Genomic DNA, 23,790 nt, shown 5'->3' on the forward strand with positions numbered 1-23,790 from the left:
GAAGTCTCTGCTCACGTTCACACAACTGAGTTCAATAACCTTCAGTTCAGATCCTCTCATAAAAATATAAATATTCAGACCATGTCATAACAATATCAAATGCCCATCTTATGGAGCTGAGAGTATTTGTATCGATCTCATTTACTGCAAAAATGAGAAAAAACAGTGCTTGTATTGTATTTTCTTTAGTACTTACATACATGGGGAAAAGTACAAGGGATTTAAGGAGAATACAGGAGAATTGAACAGTGGTCTGTACATGAACACGTTCACTTTGGCAGCAGTGAGCTGCCACAAACAACCATGCTTGCGCCGGTCTCCAAAGGATACAGCTGAGGGTATCTCATCGCAAAGGCAAAGTCTCTAGTAGCAGCTTGCGCAGTACACAAAAAGCATACTTATGGACATCACCGATGGAATCTCACAATACCAAAGTGGTCTGCATATACATATTTACACAAAGGTAAAAATATGAAAAGATCAAAAATGTAGAAATAAGCAAAATGATGAAATGTTACTTGTATCTGACACTGAAGGGACAGTGATAAAAGGAAAAAAAAAAAAAAAAAAAAAACATTTAAAAGCTGCTAGTAGAAACTTTACAATAACTGTTAAGCTGTAGAATCCACTGGATGGAGCACATCAACACAGCAGACAGAATACCCATTCTGGGAACAAGGTACTGTTGAGATTCATACATTCATCCTGAGACACTATTTTTCGTTTAAAATCGGTGGTTGGGACACTTTGGGCGCAAAACAAAAATCTTTGATCGGGGACAAAATGTCCAGTATACTTCTTTTCCTCCTAAAGTTCTGTATAGCTAGGACTCTAAAGATGACTCGCCTTTATATGTGGACAAAATGCCATGAAGACGGATCGATTAATTATTTGCAGACAGTTAGCCAAATTACCGAAGACGCACGGCAGGAAAATGCCAATTTACATCGAACATTATTGTTGTCGCTGTCAAGGCATCACAGTAATAAGGGAGGTAAAGCAGTTTGATTACAGAAATTAAAATGTATGCACAGTGTTGCTACAGGAACAGAAAGTGAAAGTTGTACACATAGGCAAATGCAGGCCCTGGATACATGTGATGAATATGTTTGGGTGACGGTGGGGGGATTGTATCACTATGTGTCTGTCTGCTTTTCTCCTAGAGACATAATCACTTGTACAAGTCTGAGAGCAGGAAGAGACAGAATTTCCAACAAAGAAACTGCATCGTGAGCTTTGGTTCCCACGATGTTCTAACACCTTTTCACACACTGCTCAAAAGTCCCCGTCACTTGCAATGAGTCTGTGCTCAACTTAACTATCAACATCTAGTCATTAAAATTTCTAGAACCACAGTCCTATTAGCTGTCATCCTTTCTACATACATTCTACTCATTTTCACCACAACTTGAGCATGTTGGCTCTAAGTGGCACCCGGCGGTTTTCATTTTCACTTTATTTATAAAGGCAGTAGAATCATTTAATGGAGATTTACACTGGCCATTCTGAGAAGCCTCAATATGTCATCCGATGTAAAGCAGTGTTAAGCAACATGGGGACTTCAAGTTGCACTTTCCTGAAGGATCTGTACTCATTACTTAAGACATGTGTGTTCAGTGAACACTCAGCTCATTGCAACAAACCGGTGTTATCCAGATGCTTTCAAAATGTTCCTTACGTGATTATGTAATGAATTCTGTGATTTAATGGTTGTGCAACTGTTAAATTTGAGCTCGTTCGGATGCATTGTCAGCGTCTGTTTTACGTCATTACGGCCGAACACAGGACACAAAATGCATCCGGTTAAAATCCAAGCGCGCAGGTTTCTGAACAAGCACATCAAAGTTCAAATGCTCCTCTCCTGGCATGTGCACTGGTGCAACTGAGGTCATGAATACAACTAAAGATCTGGCTGAGTGAAGAGCAACAAGGAACAATAAGAGTGCTGCAACAGTTGGGCACATCCATCTAGTCTGCTTAGGAAGCTAATACTGAGATCCAAACCGAGCTTACAATGCGGTGTAAGATGTTAAATATTCGGAGAGCTCCTTAACTGCAGTAAAAGGGCTCAATGCAGAATGGTACGACAAAGCAAGATCTGCAGCAGAAAACCTATGAATAAAATGACTGACCTAACTGCAACCTGCCTCCTACTGAGTGTATGTGTGTAACTCCACGTTATGGTATGTACATAGTCAGGGGGGCAGCTGTAGGGCCAAGCTGACACTGCATGCATGTAATGCATGATAACATACGTCCTTTATTATTGTCTATGCATGATTAGATACTTATTACAATACAAACATTTACAAATTTGGAAAAAAAAAAAAAAACTGCTGATTGTGCCTCAAAGATCTCCTTCCATGCAAAGAATGTTGGGAAAGATGAGTGATGTCAAGCTCTTGTGTTTCCTGATGTTGCTAATGACCATTACATGGATAAATGTATAAGAGATAAGAATAAACACTCAATGTTTACTAGTGGAGTTCAATAAGGCAATTTGAGACTCTTAATGTTACATCATCAAGATTTGACAGGACTAGCTGCAGTACCTTGCAAGTTTTGCATGTGGATCGGGGAAAAACAACGTGAGAAACTGAATCAATGTCAAGTCAGGAGGGCAAAAAAATCCGCTGCGAGTGTTTCCCTCTCCTGGCAAGAGAGGATCCCTAACACGACGGTACCGGTGTCTCTGAAAGATGAGATTAAATTCAGTTTGTCCATGCTTAAATAATCCTTCCCAACATTCTCTGAATTGCTGACCTGCACATCAAAGGCCTCTTTGTACGAGAAGGTATTCTGATTTTTTAAATAGACTAACAAACACAGAACCAGGACTCAACCCCTTTCTCCTGCGAACAGTTCTACCCGCAACAGGCTGCTGCACCTATTCTCAGCAAGGATTGGTGCAGGAAAGTCTCTGTTCTTTGCACTGAGGGTCTGCTCCAGTTTTGTTTAGGAGGGGATTGTGTCCGCACAAAGCCGTACCTGCAAAGTGACAAAGTCAAACTCTTCTGGACTTTGGTGTTCTGGTTGCCGTTTGCTGTTTTCTCTGTTCCAGAAGTGAATATGCGCATGGGAAACAGCACTGTGTGAAGAGAAACTAAACAAAAGATACGGAAGAGAAGTTGGCCTTGGTTTGTGAAAAGGTATCTCCTCTAAAGTGAAAAAGAGAAATATAGAAAGAAAAGTTCTAGGAAAGCTCAGTGGGCATAATGTCTCTCCCACTAGGCTATTTCTTTTATCCTACGCATGTAGTCATGCAGTTCCTCAGGGTCCTGGAAACCCATGTCCTGACACACCCACTGAATGTCCTCCTCGTCGGCTATGGGGATCGAGTTGTAGGGCATGTCCTCGTTGGGGAGCGTCGTGAAGGTGGTGAACTTGACCCGCTTCCGTTTGGAGGTGGGGGAATTGGGCTCTTCGCTGTGCTCCTTGGTGGACCCCCCTGAACTTCCATCGCCTCGGCCATGCACTTGGCTCTGTACGCTTGTCTGTGAGCTGCCGCTGCTGTGGTGGTCTCCATGGCAGCATGTCTGCACCCCTTCCAGTGGGTTGCTGGGGCTCTCCACCTGCTGGGGGGAGAGATCATTCTGGGCTTGCAGGGGCTGGCCGTTACCCAGAAATACCCAGTGGTGCGAGTGGTCCATGTTGGCCTGTCCCTCTGGTGGAATACGCTTATGGCGATATTTGAGCACAAACACGATGCAATTGATGAGAAACACCAAGATGGCCAGGCAGAAGACCCCCAGAAGGGCGTACATGCCGATTTCCAGGTCAGTCATATTGCGGGTGGAGTGGACAAACTCGTCGTCCTCCCCCTCCTCCTCTTCCTCCTCCTCCGCCTCCTCTTCTCTATTTGTAGGCCGCTCCTGGCTGCTTATGGTTGGGAAATTGGTGTAGTCGATGGGCACGCTGGCAGGCTGCTCGTTGGTTGCACCGTAACTCCCGCCCACACTGGAGTCAACGATTGGTCTCCGGGTGTTGGGCGGTTCCTCGTTCTCACCCTGGTTGGTCACCATGCCTTCGGAGTCTTCCTCCGAGTCTTCCTCTGGCCCAAAGCGCACCCTGACGTACACCGGAGAGGAGGCGATGACACTCTTGCGTTTGGTCTTCTGGCAAGCCTCGCAGATCGTCATCTCCAGGCGGACCACCTCTCCGGACCCCTCGCCTTCGGCCACGACGACGGGCCACCGGGACTGCGGATCTTGCGACACGGTAACGATCTTGTCATCCGTCGTAGAAGCATTGAGATTGTAGTCCTTGTTGTCGAAAATACTCAGAGGAGCTGCTGTGTTGTCACTATAGTAAACCCAGATGGATAGACTTGCCTCCTGTGAAAACACAACAGGAGAATAATATTAGTGGAAGACAGAGCTTTGCATAAACAAAATAAATAAAAGCAGTATTAAATATTGAAGTCTACAGCTTGGCCATTAATTATTTCATAGATTGCATCTCAGCAAAGACATGGAGAAAGTGAAGAGGCACCTTTGAGTGAAGACGCTTGTTATTATGAGAAAGAAACCGCAGCAATTTACACACAACGGTGACAAAACAGCCATTCGACAAAAGCTTCTCCAAGAGAACCATTAATTTGATTATCCAGGACACCCAAGAGTTTTTCCTCCCACAAAGTGGTTTTTCTTAATTCTACATTCAGTACTGGAGAGGCACCGAAGCCTCGCCGCAGCTGTGCCGTGATCTCCCAGCGGCCCTTGTTCCTTCCCTGTCACTCCGCTATGATGACAGCCAGCTCCGTGTAAAGTCCCTGTGCGCCGGGGGGTCCCAAGCTCTCAACTCCTCGGCGACAGAAAAGACCTGCGCCGCTGCACCTCATTTATCTGACAGCTACGAGCTGCGGCACGAAAGAGTGGCCACGAGGCCCCGCGTGCGCTACAGTCGCTACAAAATGAACCCTGCGCTCGCAGTGTCTGTGTCACTATCGAGGCATTTTTTTCATGCAACACAATGTAAAACTTGTTTTTGCTATAAAAAGTTATTCTTATGCAGCGATCTCATTTTTATTCACAGAAAGAACAGCGAGAAAACAAACAGACATGGATGAGATTTCATGAGTGACGGAATATAATTGTGCGAAATAGCTCGAGCGCTCCCTCGGGGGAATGAGCCGGTGGTGGCAACTGCTTGCTTTTATGGCCCGGCCTTTGAGAGTACTTAAAACAATACATTACCGTAATTAAATTTAAAGGTGGCTGAACGATGGAAGGCAAGAGAAATTGGAATTTAATGCAGGGACTGATGGATGCAGGCTCTTCCGCTATTGCGTACGGCCTCCGCCAGAGAAAAAAGGAACAAAAAAAACAACGCACAGCACTAGTTCCCTCTTACAGTGTCTGGAGAATGTCTGAACAGCTCTGGAAATTAATATGCAAATCTCAAGCACGTCACATGAGGTGGAACAGCAACACCTTGAGCAAATTTAAGAAAAAAAAGGTAAAACTTTGCTCGAATGGCCCTATGAGAAAAGGAACAAACACGGGCTCTGAATTCTCCTGCTGAAATAGTATGTTCTAATTATAGAGCACGACCGTGGTTGTGTGTGTCAGTGTGTGTCTGCTTTGCTTTTTGCCCATCTACACAAAGCATATTAGCCATGTGAAACCAAGGCTGCACAGACCTCTCTCTGATTGTGAAAGAGCTTTTTTTGACGGGCATAGGATTTAGTGAGATATAAGACGTGCATTTCTGCTCGTATTATTGCATGGCATTAACGTTAAGACATTATTCTCGGTGCTAAGACAACGACCAAAAACACCCGCTTTAAGAAAGTGAAATCAGACGGCAGCAACAGCATTCATGAAGTAATTGCTTGTCGTCCTGGGATATTATAATCTGGACTGGAAAATGACATAAGCTCCTTTAACTCAGTGCTGAAAATGGTTCTGACGGTCACTTTAATAAATTGTACTCTGTCTTTACTTTGCTTCATATTTTGATATAATTTGTTCATTGGCTCAGAATAGCTGAAATAAAGTTTAAGGAATGACTGACATTGAACGGCAACACTACATTTGTCTTGCTTTTAAAACACCTTACAGAAGGCTTTACTCACTTTTTGCTGTACTTAGTCTAGTGCAGATTGTGACAATTCTATCCAATGTCTGTTTATTATTATTATTATTATTAGGCTACTCTGGGTATGCACTGGATGGGATGCCAGTCCATTTGAGGGTAGCGACACACACAATTTGACTCACACACACTAAGGGCAATGTAGAGATGCCAGTTCACCTAAAACACATCTTTAGACTGTGGGTGGAAACTGGAGCACCCTCAGGAAAGCCATGCAGACACAAAAGAAACATGCAAACTCCACACGGAATGTGCAGAGATAAAACCTATGCCCAGGTGCTGTGAGATGTAGTCTCTTTGATAAGCTATAATTTAAGAGGGTAAAAAGAGTAAAATGATGCCAGATTGAAGGCCCACTGTACCTTTATGACTTTTAAGAGCTGGACAGTTAAGAATCTCAGTGTATGTTCAACATGGGACTGTGAGTGAAGGCCCACTTTTCAGAGGGAGTGGGAGACAGGCTGACGGTACCTGTTTGGGTGCAGAAAGTGTTTGCAAGCCCGTTGCCTTAGCTACCATCGTGTGACTGCTGCCAGGGCTGGACTGCAGTGCCAGGGACAGCCCTGAGATGGCATGGACTCGCAGCTCCAGGATGGACACCTTGTCATCGCTAACAGAGAAAGGCACCTCTCCTAGCACAGCCTCCATGGCTAGTGGAGATTCCACCTGAAATGAGGAAGGACAGGGTGCACTGAGACTTTAAACATGCATTAAGTCTTTATTCGAATTTTTTTTTTTTTATCAGAAAACTTCATATACATTCTCACATAAACCTTAAACAAAAGTTGTGCCCTTGATTTTTCCACAAACTCAGATTTCTGATGTCATCAAAACAATTTCTCCCTAGATTCCCAGCAAACGTGTGGAAGAGAATGTGTGAGCTCTATTCCTGGTTCACTTCCCTCAGTCGAAAAACTCATATTATGTCAATTATATCGAGAGATATTAGGCCTTCCTTTCTAGTCTCTACTCTTCAGTGTCCGCTGGCTTGTTGAAGCCTTGAAATGGCAGAGTAAGCAAGAGTTGACAGCAAATACTCATTGGGAATTGTGTAGGGGAAAAATGAAGACCTCTGATTTCTGAAAAATCTAGGCATGGACTTTGGCTAAAATACAGATCTTAATAAAGAACAAACAAAATTACTGAATCCTGGAGGATTTTGACTTATGAGAAGACAACATACACTGTTCTACTGTGATTAAAATACCAAGTACATAATTTTAAAAGCAAAGGTCAAAGGGCCAGGGGGTATTGAAACTGCCCTGTATGCTAAATAAACTGCCATGATTGCCTGCTCTCCTGGGTTTGCGGTAGAAAAAGTGATCTTCCATCATAGGGCACCGAGAGCCGTGGAAAAACCCCTGGTCTCTGGGGTAATCCATAGACCTTGACAAGTCCTCCTACCTTATAAATTCACAACAGCCATTCTTTGCTCATTTTTTGCAGCTCAGTTACCATAGATTGCAGCTAAAGGTCACATGGGACCAAAAAAGTGAGAAGTCAAATGGGGGTAACACTGACTTCCTCCAAACAGTCACACAGAGCTACATTTTGTCATAGTTTCAGCCAGTTATCCTTCTCAGCTGCAGCGCTGCTAGACTAGATTGGTATGCCGATATTTTATATCCGGCATAGGATATGATGCATCATACAGAGCATTAGAAAATGCATCCTTATGAAGACTGCAGCCATAAATAAAAAAAAAGGATCTGCTCTACTTTGATAACTGGCATGTAGAAGATCGTACATTGTAAGTAATGAAAACACAGATTTAAAATAGCTATGCAAAGGCAACTGGGCCACGGGAACATAACATAACAGACCAAATGATTGATTTTTACGTGTTCCCACTGACCTCAAGCTGTAGTGCAAGGTGTTACAGACATGTGAATATCACTTTCGGAACCTAGAAAAGGTCTTATCACTTGTCCTATCACTTTTGGGACCTAACAATCACAGTGGACAGAGCCAATGAAAGAAGTTCTCTCAGTTTTAATAGTTGTCCACAACAAATACAACCAACATAATGCCCGTATGTGAACTTCAAACATTTTATCAAGCTCAGCTGCACTGCAGCAGAAGCTCTCAGTGCTTTCAACGCTTCTTGACATGCAGGTGCGCGAACGTCCGGGCCGGGATTTTGGCAGTGCGGAACAATCTTAAAACCTCTGCACGTCACATCTGCAAGTCAGTGTTCATGGTTACTTGTCCCTCTCCCAAGGGTTCGGCCGTTCTCTCCAAGGATGATTCTGCTGATGGCAGGGGACTTTAAAGTGGATGACCTGGTTCGCTGGCAGGCCAGAAAAGCCCACTGCCACTGGCTGAAGACCTCTTAGCTTCCTTTGCGCTGCAATTGACAATAGCCTCTCTGTGTTATGGCCAACTCCTGTAATTGGAACTGAAAAAGCTTTTTCCTTTTGATCATAGCTGTTTTACCCTCCCTAAAGCACATGAGTTATACTCCAGTACATGTAGTATTTGCTCCATATTATTTACTAATGTACAAGAAGGGAAAAATTCCAGTTCACTGGCCATCAATTTCCATGCATCTTTTCTGGATGTGAATACAAAGCAATGCACTGGATAAAAGTAGATGGGTTAGTTATTAAAACCAAACTCATTCAAAACACTTAACCTACAGATGTGAAACAGGACATTTTCACAAAGCCCTGTAAAAAACCTTTATTAATAAATACATATTTACTGAGTCTGGTCTACCTGAAATTTGCATGTCGTCTTATTTGAAGCACACTTATATCTAGAATAAACTGCTTTTCCTGGCAGCAGTGCAACAGGACGTGTGCCAGATATACAGCGCTTTAATGCTTTCTGGGAATAAAACAAGCAAACAATACATGGGGAAAAAAGAAACCCCAAGTGTTACTTTAGATAAAGAAGGGATATTTCTTTTGAATAATGCAAAACTGGTCTAATACTATTCGTGAGTAACAGCACCGCTGAGACAAACCACAACAGTTCTATTATATACTATATACCTGTTTATACAGTGTATACCAGTAATCTTACTATTACCACCATTAAAACCATGACTACATTTAATATCCTGATAATTTTCTTCTTCTTCTTATTATTATTATTCCTTGTATGAGCAAAATTCCTTGTATGTGTGTACAAACTAGGCCAAATGGATCGGATTCTGATTATTATTATTATTATTATTATGCTTCTGTTTATGCAAATGGAAAGTGTGCTGCAAACTGACAAATTTTTGTAAAGTGCAAAGAGTGTGAGTGTCTTGTACATGTGCTGCTCAGTGAGCATCTTAAAAAGTGTTACAGGATGCTGTTGTCTGGTTGACAGCTAATATTAGTTAGACAGCATAGTGAGAACTGCATTTCTTACTTTTAATTAAATAAATCTCATTGTTCATTTATTACTGCTTGAATAATGAAATCAAACCACTGGGAACACAGGGAATAAAACAAAGAGAGAACACAGATACTGTCTACTCTTCAATGGGTTTAATTTGTCACTTTTATACAGGAGCTGTTCTCATTTTCTCAGCCTACTGAAGATCTAGATGAAAAGTATGGATGTGGTTGAAAAATTTCACCTGTTACCTGATGGCCCTTTATTTACTACCAAACACCACCTGATACTAAAACATGAAAAAAATAAAATCATCATATATATTCAAAAGGGGGCATGGTGGCATAGCGGGTTTGTCCAGGTCCTGCTCTTCGGTGGGTCTGGGGTTCGAGCCCTGCTTGGGAAGCCCTGTAGTGGACTGGTGTCCTGTCCTGAGTGTGACCCCTCCAGCCTTCTGCCCTGTGTTGCCTGGGTTAGGCTCTGGTTCACTGTGACCCCCCCGCCCCCTTGCTTGGGACAAGTGGTGTGAGTGAGTGAGTACTCTATACTGTTACTTGTGATGTGTAATGTATGCTGGCAAAGTTGGTGGCATTAGACTAAGTGACTGTAGTCCAATTGTCTGTCAGTGAAATGCACTTTTGCTTACTCCAAGTTGTACGTCACTACTGCAGAAAAACATCTGCTAACTGTACATTAAAGCACATATTTTGCTGTCTGATTCCACGTGTTTTGTGCGTCCCATGTATAAAAATAAAGCCGATTTTGGGAAACGCCTGAATGTGCAGCCCCACCTTAAGTGTGGTACTCCCAATCTCCAGGCCAGCCAGGATGGTGCGGTCCACCAGCTCTGCCACCCTTGGGTCGACCACCTTGAGTGAGTCCTGCACCAGGTCCGTGACATCCACCTGCCAGTCGGGTCCCAGCATGGTGATCACCTGGTCGGTGCCCTCGGTCGAAGTGGTGTGAAACTGCGTCAGCACCTTGACCTGGGCATGCTGGTACTGGAGGGTGCAGCCTCGGTTCAGCCTCCGATCATCTTCGTCCTCATCGTCACTGTCCCTTGTGGTCCTGTGAGATTATTGTCAAAATGCGTGGATACTGTCTATACACATTTGTATGGTTAAGTTATTACTTCTGTAGAACCTGGGAAACTAAGTCTCATTACACCATCTTCATTTATTTAACTAAGTACAGCACATATAGGAAACTTCCAGAAATGTGTTCAGGTAACACCTGAATCCACCCTTCTCAAGCACCAACACTGATTTCTATGAGCCTGTCCTTAGTTGCCAGCGGGAGGAGGGATGACTAGAGCGGTGCATGCTCGCAGTGATGATGTGATGACCCATGATGTACGAGTTGCTGAACTTTGCTCTGCTACCTGACAACTTGACAGCTCTCCTAAAGGTGAGGAACTTTTCCTTTGCTCCTTTCCTGACATAATTAATCTATTCTTCACCTTATCCCCAGATAACTTAGAATGCATAAAATAAGGCAGTCTGTCAATAACTGACAAAGCATATCCAGGCCCTTGATTTCCACAGCTGGCCTGAATGTTAAACAGAAGTTGGACGACACTTGATAATACTCAGTCTGGCTGTGCTCTCAAAGAGGCATTTAAGGCTAAAAGAAAGGAAGGCATTTACAGCTAAAGAAACTTGTCCGTATTTATCGGTTTGCCCACAAATACAATTACGTCCCAATGGCTGAAAGGAACTCAATCGTTTCGGTTTAAAACTGAAAATAAACATAACAGACATGTTTTCTGTACCCTAAAGGGGATTTTCTCGCAGATAATGCCAACTTTTTATCTGGGTCAAGAAATTTACCCCCAGAAGGCCTTACCTAAAGATGTGATTTTTACAGAGGGTTAAAGTTTGTCTCTTCTTATCAAGATCCAGAACACCCAAATGAAACTGGATTTTCAATTTACAAATGCTGTGTACTTGAAGAAATCATGTAAAGGTTTCCCGAAAAGCACTTCATTACTGCCTAGGAATGGCGAACAGCAGATAGGAAAATCACCTCCAGTGTTAAAAAGGATGTGCGTTTGACAGTGAATTACTGCATAAGTAGAAGTTATCATAATTACTGTCAAAGCAGCATTATTAATTCCTAAATAATAGAGGCTCAATTAGCACAGGTGAAATTTTGTTGTTACTTGCGACATGAGTTCACATGAAATAGAATTTGCTGAAAGTACAATTCTTTTGCCATAATAAGCATAAGCATTTTTTAAAATGTGAAGTAACAGCAAGCAAGAATATGTTTTATTAGGCAAGAAAAAAGACCGTGATGACAGGCCGCCGAGTTAAATAAGGAGCAGCCGGGCCTGTAATTTAATGAAGAAACATGCTGTCAGTGCTGCGCAAATATTTATTGTATTAATATATCTGTTACACAGCTGGGGCTTTTAACCAAAGTGATAGTTTTTACCTTTTTATACAGGTTCACATTTTACTAGAGTAATTTCAGTTAAATAACTTCATTGCGATCAACATTCTGAACTTACAACCTAAAAGTTACCTATTGAAGCTGTAACCACTACACTAATGCGTAAACGCTAGAGTCTGAGGGTCGGGGGGAGATTCTCACCTGCGGTCCGGCAGGATGGGCACTCTCCAGCCTTTGATGAAACTGAGCCTACTGTCCGAGAGCTCCACCTGGAGGGGCAGTTTGGGCACCCACACAGTCAGCTCCAGGGGGGCGCTCAGGTGCTCGTAGCTGAAGACCACCCTGGCATTCATGGACCCCCGTGTCTCCTTCCCATTGACAAACACGTAGTCACAGTTCATGGACACCTAAAAGAGTGGGGTGGGAGGAAACAAACTAATAAGCCTGTAGTTATCCCCTGCACGCCACAGAATACATGTATTTTTCATTAGCAGACAATACCTTTCAAACTATTCTTACACACGGGGGGGGGGTGTTGTTCCTCCCAGAGCCCAAAGACATGCGCAGAAGGAGGAAATGGTAAACAAGGTCCACTAACCCCTTACCATGGAAACCAGAAGTGGTTATCACGAGTCCACTTCGACTTGATAGCACGTACGCTGACCCCGCTTGCACAATACAGCGGGGAATACTGGGCTATACAAGATATCTGGATATGTCCCAAGATGGTAACGACTGTTAAACTTTAATAAAAAACGCTGCTTTGTTTTCTTAAAAAACCTGAACTGTGCTGATAATCTCACACATTTGTGCACCTAAATTTTTCAGCTGCATTATATCATTGGTTTCAAGTGGAATGAAAAATTAAGAGGAAATAACAAATCACTGCTTTCCATCCAGTCTTGTACTAGTGCTGCTCATTTCCAGAATGCTCACAAAACAAGGTTTGCTTTAGGAGTCAGACATGAAAGATTTGTTTCTCCACAGGATAGTATGGGCCATTCTTCAAAAAAGTAAAGTACAACTATTGCTTTAGGGAACAAAAAGGAATTGAAAGTCCTAGCAGTTACACTATGGTACTCTGCAGGGTGTACAGTGATGTCACTTTGAATTTCTGTGTGATTAAAAAATAAAAATGACACTGCTTATATACATACACACACACACACGTCCCATACGGGGTCGCAGAGCCTACCCAGTAACACAGGGCGTAAGGCCGGAGGGGGAGAGGACACACCCAGGACAGGATGCCAGTCCATCACAAATGCACCCCAAGCAGGACTCGAACCCCAGACCCACCGGAAAGCAGGACTGTGGTCCAACCCACTGCGACACCGCACCCCCTCAGACACTGCTTACATTGTTCACATATTTTAATATTCGAAATGTAACTTTCAGTCCTAACACTGAAGTTTGCTAAAACTCCCAAAAATGGTCAAGTATTAAAAATAATTGTTTGACTAAAGTTAGCTCAGTATAGTTACTATTTGCAACTGAACTAAAACTACAGAAATCTATGTTCTGAATAGCTAGAAAACACAATTTAACACACAAAAGTGTTCACAGACTGCTTGTAAGAATGAAACCAAATAGCAGGCAAGTATTACTAGGTATACATTTATTTGTTTAACAGATGCTTTTCTCCAAAGCAACTTCCAGTGAACTCTATGTAGTGTTATGAGCTCACACACCTTATTTACTGTGGTGACTTACACTGCTAGATACACTACTTACACTGGGTCACTCATCCATACACCAGTGGAACACATGCTCTCTGTCACTCACACACTATGGGTGAACCTGAACAGCATGTCTTCAGAGTGTGGGAGGAAACTAGAGCACCCAGAGGAAACATGCAAATGCCACATAGACTAAGCAGGGATTGAATCCACATCCTCTCACACCACCCAGGTGCTGTGAGACAGCAGTGCTACTTGCTGTGCCACTGTGCCCCCCCACACAAGGCGATCCAAAAGCTGTAGAGTGTAAGAAATCGCTGGTGCACTCGGTATGGTGTGCGTAAGCCAAAGAAGTCAAGAAGGACCAAAAACACATTCCAGCGTGGTGGTTTGCATTCTCAGGAGGGTAATACACACAGCCCCGTCTAGTCCCATATGCCAGAGCGTAATCTTGCAGGGAAAGAGGAAAAGCAGGCTGCCTCTCACAAATACCCAGGCCCTTAATGGCATGTGATTTACTGTAATAGATAGCTCCGTTTGCTTGGGATACTATTGATAATTTATCTTGAGGGCTCGGGCAGCTGACACAGTAATCAGAGAAGCTAATCTCCAGCAAATGGAGGCCTGCCTCTGTAGAATTTTCGAGGACGGGTATTCATCATGCACGGGATATTTGCGTAAAAGAAAGCTCAGTACTTTCAGATGCCTCCCAACGCTGCTGATACCTGGGGGGGCATTGATCAACTTGAAAGACTTGTTTATCTCGATTTAATGTTTGTTAAATGATGGGGTGGGGAGGATGCTGAAAACTCGCCCGTGTTCATTTTAAGAAGACATTTTCACAGAGTTACTGGTTTTTAACCTTTCTTTACACTGGCGGACCCTCGGAAAGCAATTAAGTCAAAGCACGGTAATTAAGTTGTCTTTAATCAGCAGCCATGCCTGGGAGCAAGGAGAACAACACATGGCTCTACGAGTGCAGTACGCCTGCACCGTATACTGAGTTTTAGATCATACCAGGCATGCTAGTACGATGACTTTGAAAGATACTAGCTGCTCTGCATACAGGGGGGTGTGGTGGTGCAGCAAGTTCGGCTGGTGCCCACTGTGTAGTGGGTCTGGGGTTTGAGTCCTGCTTAGGATGGACTAACATCTTGTCCAGAGGGTTTCCCCTCTCCCCTCAGTCTTGAGCCCTGTATTTCTGAGAGAGGCTCTAGCTCAATACAGCCCCACCTCAGAACAAGTGGTTGCTGACATTGGTTGCTCTGCATACCTACAACAGCAAGGCTCAGGCACCTGGACTCAACAGATCTGTGCTTCCTGAGTAGTATCAAAGGTTGGTTAATTGAGATTCAAAGGCAATCCAAGCCCTGTAGGCAGTGGCAAGAGGGAGCTTACACAGCAAGGCACTGCAGTGCTTCACAGTGGGACCTTTAAAATGCCATGGCCTCTCCACCATGCCAGAAGGTAGGCCTGATGGGGTTGGAGGCAATAGGGCAGATACCCATCACTTTTCATACCCTCAGGCTAAGGTGAGGTGCAGAAAGGGCCTCAAACCTTCCGAAGGTGTTGCGCAAAACAGAGGGATTTTTGAGGCCACGTTCAAAAGGACAGCATTAACTGTCCCCTACCTCCTATCACCTTCTACTCTAAACGGGCTGATCACAGATGGTCAGACTGCAAGCTGTTGAGGTTTTTGTTGTGTTCTCCATCTTTAACATTTTCCCTCTTGTTATCATCCCAGTTTCTGGCCCTCTTTGACAGCCTCTCGTGCTCGCTGAAGAGCAGGACATGGGAGAAGTGGTAGGTAACAGCTAACATAACCAGGCAATTCACAGGTGCCCACAACATCTGAAGGAGGTGCTTATGCAGCTGCCAGCAGTAATACCCTGGGCAGCTCAAGCTGTCCCATCCTGGCGGAACACCTGACAGTTATATCCCACTGTTGCCCAACTCTCGGCCGCGACGTGTGGGTGATGTGATTCAGACTCACACTACGATCTGACATATGGGACTCAGCTGTGGCAAGAGGGAGGCACGTCCCACCCACTTGTTGAACTTTTAATATCGCTTGTGTGATGCTTTCAGTAACACAGTAGTACCACTGAGCCGGTGTAAACCTGGGCATTTCCAACAGATGCAACCACTTGTGTATCCAGTCAATAAACACAAACAAAAATGTTAGCATTGTGTTAGCCAGGTAAAAGTGTAACGCACACATGATAAAAAAAAAAAAAAAAATCACATCTCGTACAAAACCACATACATGGGCAGTAGGTGGCGGAGTGGTTAGAGGTGCCACCTTGCACTCAAAAAACCTAGGTTTGAACCCCACTTAGCAGCTATGGTACTCTTAAACAAAGTACTTACCTGGAATTTATATAGCAAAAATTACCCAGCTCTATAAATAAATAGAATGTGGTTAACAATGTAATGTATGGATACAGGCATTTGGTTGCACTGCTTAAAATAATGGAGATATAAAAAATCAGAGCAGAAGGTTTTTTGGAAATAACGCACATAGTGTAATCATAGCAAACATGGAAAAGGGTCGGTGTTAGGTGTTTTCCTCTCCGAACTCTCAATCCCAACAGGCAGACTGAGCGCTTTAGAGGTACGCTTCAGTCTGGCTATGAGAATCCATGGGTGCCGGAAATGCGTGCCTTTGCTGTGTGAGCCATACAGAAGCCCACTGCATACCGTTTCATACCACATTATACTTCTCCTTCATGCCAAGTCTAGTGTAAACGACTGAGACATTTGCGACATTTCCATACCACATGCACATTTTCAAGTAAGAATATGACACAAAGGAGGAAGCTGAATGGAGTGCAGTACTGGAACGCAGCCTAATCTTTGCCTAGGGACCTCAGATGGCCCCAATGACTAACACAGCCCGAGGAGAAAGTATCAGCTGGGAGAGCTGCGTTTCCTGTACACTGTTGGAGCCCCGGAAGGCCTCCCGCCCTCTTGGTCCTGTCTGAGCAGGGGCCACATGTGTGGTTTAATAACTCTGACAGCGTCCACGTCGTCTCTAACAATACACCCCCGACACGGCAGGCGACCTGGAGTGCCACAGCCAGCAGCTCTCTGCCACACGCGCTGCCACGGCACAGAAAACAAAAGCAAGAAGATACCGTCCGTACTTTCACATTAAGACAAGGCAAATAAAAGCATTTAGTCTCTTTTATGGGATTTCAGACGATGAACATGTTTAAAAATGGCGGAAAGGGTAAAAAAAAATAAACCAGAAAAGGATTTTAAACCCCAAGATTTACTTAACACTGCAGCTAAATTGATGATGGTTGCTGATAAAAACGTGACAAGTCAATGCTCTGCTTTATCAGGAACCTAAATCTTGGACCACTGCATTCAGCACTTACCGTGCGCTTCGCAGAATAACTGATGGACAAATGGGACGAGCCGACTCTCCGTTGAAATATTTGTCTTACGTTTGAATAATTGCATCCTTTTATCATAGCTATTTATGCAGTCCTTATGTCTTCCTGATCCACCTCTGTTCCTCCCATGACTTGCCTTGAAAACCATGCGAGTGGTCGCTATGGGTCAGGTTTGACTTGGGACCTTGCACGCATGTCTTCCTGAACAACAACAGCCACGCCAGGTCAGGTTGTGCTTCTTTTCACTCTAAGTCCTGCAAACCTCATCAGGTCATCTAAAAGGTTTGGAGGAGAACATCCCATGGGCATCTGGGCAACCATAGATGGTGTAGTGGATAACAAGGGTGAGGAAACCCCAAACGTCTCTCCCACTCAAGGGAACAGTCTATGGTCCCACAGCATTCTCCTCTCCGATGGCTGGTGTAGTATGAGGGAACTCAACAACATTTACTGAAGTGCCACAGGGAAGTCACCTTTGGAATCATTCTTTCGGAGAAATATTTATATATGTGCATTAAATAAATATATGGCATTCAAAATTATATAAAAGCCAGTGCACTTGTCCACCTTGTGGATATTTTATATTGTTTTCCAGCAGAGTATTTTATTTAACTGTCAGGTCTTGTGTACATCTGTATGTGAAGTGCTCATCTCGTATTAGCTGCTGGAGTCCAATAGCGGATGCAGCCAAGCAAAAACATTCAGCGATGGCTAGAGACAACCCTTAAAAAACACAAAGCCTGAAGGAGAGGCGAACAGGAAGTTTTTGTACACATTAAGGCCAAAAAAAAGCTTTATTTTTGTCTTAATGAGGGCTTCTGCTTTTGTGCAGATATTTGCATCATCTGTTTACAGCACGTTTCATTTCATCAACCCTAGAAAATATATTCCGCAAATCAATGAAAAGAAACATAATTCTCGCTTTAATGCACAAGAAATGGCTCCCTATCTCAGCAGAATAATGGACACAAAGATAACGGAGTACAGTTATTATTAAGAGCTCGTTGGAGGGTTTGAGCAAACAAAAGACATCAACCTGTAATGGATCTATTTAGTTTTTCAACGCTTAAAAAAGGTGTTTAGGATTCTGTAGATTACCAGAATCATTTTTCTCAAGGGTGTCAGTGCTATATTCCTACCCGTAATTCCTGGAAGGAACTGTCCCTCTGGATCAAAATAACTGTCACTCAAGAAATACTCTCCCTTGAAGAACACAACACAATTGTTTTCTGTTCCAAGACAAAAATAAACATGCATATACGTATATCAGGCAATTTATGTATTAAGTCCTGTAATCTAATTTCCATGATGGTTACAACTTTCAGCATGCAGGTCTAAAAAATGCATCAAAATGCACTTTCTTTTCCCCCAATTTTCATGCATTAAGAGACAAACACAAAGAAACATTCAAGCATTAGATTCTGAAACTGCAGTCTTGTAAGGGCAACCATGTTGACTGATTAACTGGAACACACATTGTTAAAAGGATTGCGTGCAGTACCTTAACAATGTCTTCATTAGAGGACTTGCACTCCACAGATGAGGAAATATCAGTAACGGCCCCACTCATCTCTATGGAAACAACCTTGACTGGGATGGCGACAGTTCGGCCCGTCAGAACTGCCGTGTTGATGATCTCTGTGTCCTGAAGGATAGAAAGAACGGCAATCGTCAGTGGCTATCTCAGCTGTTGAATCATAAAATATTAACCTGCCATTACTGCTATTATCATAGGACACATATTGGTGACCTCCCGGCTCTCCTTCCTTGTGCCTGGGGTGACTGCCCATCAGCACTTGGGGCAGGAGAAAGACCTCAGCAAGGTGCTAAATTGGGTGAAATAGAAAAGGGTTAAATTAAAAACAACTGCGGACGCACTCCCTTCCTCCCAGTGGGTGGGGCATTTAACTGCAGGATGGAACCTCAAGTCAGCTGATTATACCTCGTACATATTTATATACAAAAAAGATCCAACATTTTTATTTGGTGCGGTTTGTAATATCCAAATGATGTCAATTTGTCTAGGTGAACTAATAATAATGTGAACGTTTGTTAAATGTACAGTATGTAATAACCATGAAAGAGGTGAACAAGCGCAGGTAGGCAGCACAACCTACATTGTTACGTTGTGTTAAGATAACTAATGTTAACGACTGAACTAATTATAATCATTTTAATGGAATTTTATATTTTAGCATAAGTAGGTGTCAATTTTGTGGTTCAGGAACACATACAATTTGAACCTACTCAATGGTAACTCTTTGATTTACAAAAATTCACCTTGCAAAGGGTTTTTCAGGAACAACCTTTGCAAGGTGGGGTAAGACTATATTTTAATTGGATTCAGAAAGTGTCTCTAATAAGTGAACATATGGTTCATTATGCTCAACCTGACACTATGCACACATTATATCATAGACTATTCAAGTTGTTTTCAGGGTGTTCGAATGGGATGAATATTGTACAGAACAGCATTTACTTTAAGTGACAGGTTGAGTGATGGTTTATGGTTAACATATGCAGGGAGGCTTAATGTTATGAAGACGTCTGGCCTTAAAGCAAAAGAACGTCCCACACTCTTTATTCCGCTGAAGATACTGAGGTCAGTTAATTTATTATATGCGTCATGCCGCATCAAACACATCAAAGTAGAAAGCACGAGGACGGTAAAAACAATGTCACTGACTGTTTCTAGTGTGCTGTGCCTGATGGGAACCGGAAAACACAGTCAAGCCACTGGCTGGACTGAACTAACACCCAGAAGGTTCCGTGGATGGCCATCATCATAATTTCCATTTTTCACAACAAATCACAATGGCGGTCTTTTACATACAGTAGCTGAAAAAGAGACTCTTTACATTCACAGGTATCCTAATTAATTATGAACAATCACAGAAAAAACAGGTAAAAAAAATACATGTATCAAAAACTTTTACAGTTTTTTCCCCCCAAAAAATTAACAGTTGATACCTATTCAAACGTTACTTCAAACCCCACAAAAACAACAGAAAAAATACGTGATCGGAAAAAAGTTGTTACGAGTTTTGTCATTTCATTCCATGAACAAGTACTTTGATTAGGGTACTTGAAATGACTCGGTGGTTTTAAGGAGCAGCTATCGCACACAATGAGTGAATAATAAGCTCCAACATAAGGCTCTAAGCAATCATTTCGTATAGTAAAGTACCAATCAGGTTGCCTTTCAGCTTCCTAACCAGCTAGTTAGCATCAGAACAATAAAAATCCAACAAGGATATAGTGTTCAAGTAGATGGATCTCCACAAAGCTTACGGTAAAACAGATGCATGAGACCCATACCTGCTTAATTGTATCCTCCATGCTGCCCTTTCCCTTCCTGCCACCCCCTTTTAAATGACATGTAAATGATGGAAGCCAATGTTCTGAGAGGTGAGGGGGCGCTGTTGGTGAGAATACGCGCCGGATATACAGTGAACCTTCAGGATGAGGTGTAATGTTTTATTTATCATCTGCTGCTTGGTTCAAGGAGCAGCAGTTCCGCTGTCGTCCCCAGACATGCAGCTCATTAAAAAGCTGTCTCCCTGGGGGCAGGGAGTGGGTTCATCTTATGTAACAGTGTATATTGGCAAACAAACAAACAAAAATATAAGCATTGGGGAGTGTCTGGATGTGGTGGTGGGAATGGAAAAAATAAATAAATAAACTGACAAGAAACATGTCGAGGACTGTTTCGGGAGGACCTTGAGGGGAGACTGAATGGAAGGAGTTCCAACCTGTGAAAAGGTCCTTCAAAAAATGAAATGAAATGAAATGAAAACACAATTAGACTGAAGCCACAGTGTAAATTACCCAAAGATCACTATGGTACATTTTATGCTAGTCATGGTGTTGCTGGTGTTCAGTTTATCCTCTATCGACACCAAGCATTAAGCTCTATATGAATACCTACACTCTCCTGCAGAAACTCTGCAGTGGGAAAGGACCTACAGCTCAGAAAAACTAGGATGACCCACAGCTGTACATCAATGGAAGTTCTGTTCCCTCCTTGGAAACGTTCCCCCTCTGGTGCTGCTTATGCACTGAGTCTCTTCCTGCTAGTTTAACCTCAGTCATCTGCCTGTCTTGTTTCTCCGCTCATACCCTTTAAACAGTCCACCAAGTTCCACGAACACAGAGCCGCATGGCCTCCTGTTTTTTATTAGCTGAAAGAAGGACGCTTTCCGTACCTGTTTGCCCATGTACTGAACCATGCTGTTTTGCAGCATGAGGGTCTCATTAGCACACAGAGACAGGCACCGGTTTAACTTCCCAAAGACCATCCTGAATATTAAAGAGCCTGCTCTGAAATTGCCTTCTTCACTCTTGAAAGACGCTTTGCCTGTGGCATTATCAACCTCAGTGCACAGAAACAGTGAAGGGAGGACTGCTGACCACTCATCAGTTACTCATTATAAATCCTTGTTTCAGTCCTTATTCTCAATTCCTTGTTTCAACAAGATGTGTTCAGCACCTTTTAATTGCTTTTGCTAAAGAGATACCAAAAGGGCTGCCATTAAAGCAAGACTCAAACCAGCATTATAAACCTCAAAAGGACACCTTGAAGAGCCTCCCCAGGGCACCTCAGTTAATAAAACATGCAGGGATCATCTGCAAACATTGTACATTTGATGTGTTGTATTATGGCACACAAGAATAATCAAGGGGAATAATGATTTTGGCACAGATAATCCTTTTCAGGTTTTACTTTCATCTGAGCAAATGCACAGCACTGCACACGAGTTTAGCACCTACCATGGACAAAGGAACGATGGCCTGTATGTCCTTCTGAACCACCGTCAGCTCCGTTACCACCTTGTCTGAATCAGGAGGGGGATTCTGCCCACGGTAGTCGATGTTCCAGTTAATTCGCCGAGTTACTGACTGGCTGGTGAAGTTCTCCATCTCAAAGTCCAGCTGCATGATCTCAATGTTGGCGGGTGACATCCCTGAAAAGAAATTAGATACGGGACTCATCAGCAACAGTCACAAGTAGACTGTTTTGCCCAAAGTGGGAACGCAAATAAGTTGTCTAGCATACGTTTAATAATTTCATCCACAGTGAATAAAAAATAGATTGATTTACATTTACATTATATAAATTCCTTAGGCAGATGTTTTCTCCTCCAATGCAACACACAACTCAGGTAAACAAAAGTACATCAACAATAGACAGAGGGCTTTGGTACAAACACATCGTTAAAGCACAGCTTGTTCTGTTTTTCAGTACACATATCCAGCTATCTAAGGCAAAGAACAAAGTAGAGATTACAAGTTTAAGCTATTTATAAAACCCGGCCTCAAAGGCCGAGCACACATCACCCAACGACAACACAACTTTCAGAAGCCAACGGTCACGGGAACCGAGCTCCCGCAACTAGGCGTAGCTGAAGGGAGGGACACCCAGACGGACCCACCGTCGCAAGTGCCCCAACCCGCCCACCGAGAGTAGACGGCCACCCTGGCACCGCCCCCCGGCTACACATTTAGACATTAAACAATTTGCTTTACAGAGGGGTGTCCAACCTTTCTTAGGCCAAGGGCCACACTCATGATCACGAACTAGTTTGAGGCCCATGTGTGTAGTAACATTAACTTGTTTATTGTAATTATTGTTATTGTGTATTGTAATGATGTCCAGTGTATCATAAATAAAATAAAAATATATATATTGTATAATACAACTGACCAAATCACTGAAACTGCTTCACAAAGACATAATATTAGTTAGCTACCCAAATGATTTTCCACAGTGGTTTATGCTACAGGTCAGCTGATATCAAAATATATATTTATGTCTACTGATGATTATGTGCTTATTGAGTCAATGGCTGCTAGAAACAGAGCAGTTTAGGACTGGGACCTATAACCTGCTGTGGAACCCTTGAGCAAGGTATTATGAACTGCACCTGTAAAAACACTCAGCCGAGCTATAGACGGAATAATATATACTGGAAAATAAACATGAACAAAAAGTTAAATCCAGGCAATTCATTCATTTCATCATTGAGGGAAATCTACTGGGAAGCAAAGAAATTTGACAGGTCTAGCATTAAATATAAATATAGTTCTAAAAGCAGAAATCTGCACAGTACAACAGTGCTGTAAAACCAGAAAAATTTGCTATTTTCACCTGGAATGTTCAGTATGCATATTTTGAGGCGATAGCTCATCCTTTGATAATGTCATGGTATATTACATTTTAAATGTCAGTCTTTTAGGTGCAAAAATCAATGAGGATTCATATTCTAAAAATGATTTTTTTTTTTTTAAAAAATCACTGTAATTGAATCAGGCAGATTACTGGGAAAGCATGTAGTTTGGAGATTTGTTAACAAGGGTACCATAAAAGGATGGAGGTATGACCCTTTGCCGGGCACCGTCTACCATTTTTGAATGTACATTATATCTGCCATAAAAAGAAGCTAAAATGGAAATCTTAAACTATGTAAGTTTTGGGTAGAATAAGTTGAACAAAAATCATAAAAATGTTCACCCATCCATCCATTATCCACACACACACACACACACTCACACACACACACGCTATGGACAACTTAGAGCCACCAATTCACCCTTTGGACTGTGGGAGGAAACCAGAGCACCTGGAAGAAGCCCGTGTGAACATGAGGAGAACAAGGGAACTCCACCCAAACTGAGGCACGTCCGAAGTTACCGTTCAGTAGCAGCGTGGCACCAGTACTATCTGCTGTGCCACCACGGTGCCCTCTAAAAATCATAATAAAGTGATAATGAAAAACAGAACTAAATCAGCACTTTGTTCTTTTGAATTATACAGTATGTTGCACACGGATAGCCTTAAAGATGACTTGTGCAATGGCAAAACGTATAGTCTATTGCAGATCTCATACATG

At 42.8% G+C, this 23,790-nt stretch overlaps 1 protein-coding gene across 1 annotated transcript in view; it reads right to left on the bottom strand.

Moving 5' to 3' along the window:
- Positions 1-208: 208 nt before the first annotated feature.
- The window catches only part of tmem132e (transmembrane protein 132E), a 201,969-nt gene continuing 178,387 nt past the window's right edge, over positions 209-23,790 (bottom strand). The window contains 6 exon segments of the mRNA XM_029249353.1: positions 209-4,334; positions 6,568-6,762; positions 10,218-10,494; positions 12,022-12,227; positions 18,402-18,545; positions 21,671-21,864. Of these exon segments, the coding sequence (XP_029105186.1) occupies positions 3,228-4,334; positions 6,568-6,762; positions 10,218-10,494; positions 12,022-12,227; positions 18,402-18,545; positions 21,671-21,864 (2,123 nt within the window). The 3' untranslated portion in view covers positions 209-3,227.

This window comes from Scleropages formosus, chromosome 25 (assembly GCF_900964775.1).
Source record: "Scleropages formosus chromosome 25, fSclFor1.1, whole genome shotgun sequence".
In the NCBI taxonomy this organism is placed as follows: Eukaryota; Metazoa; Chordata; class Actinopteri; order Osteoglossiformes; family Osteoglossidae; genus Scleropages; species Scleropages formosus.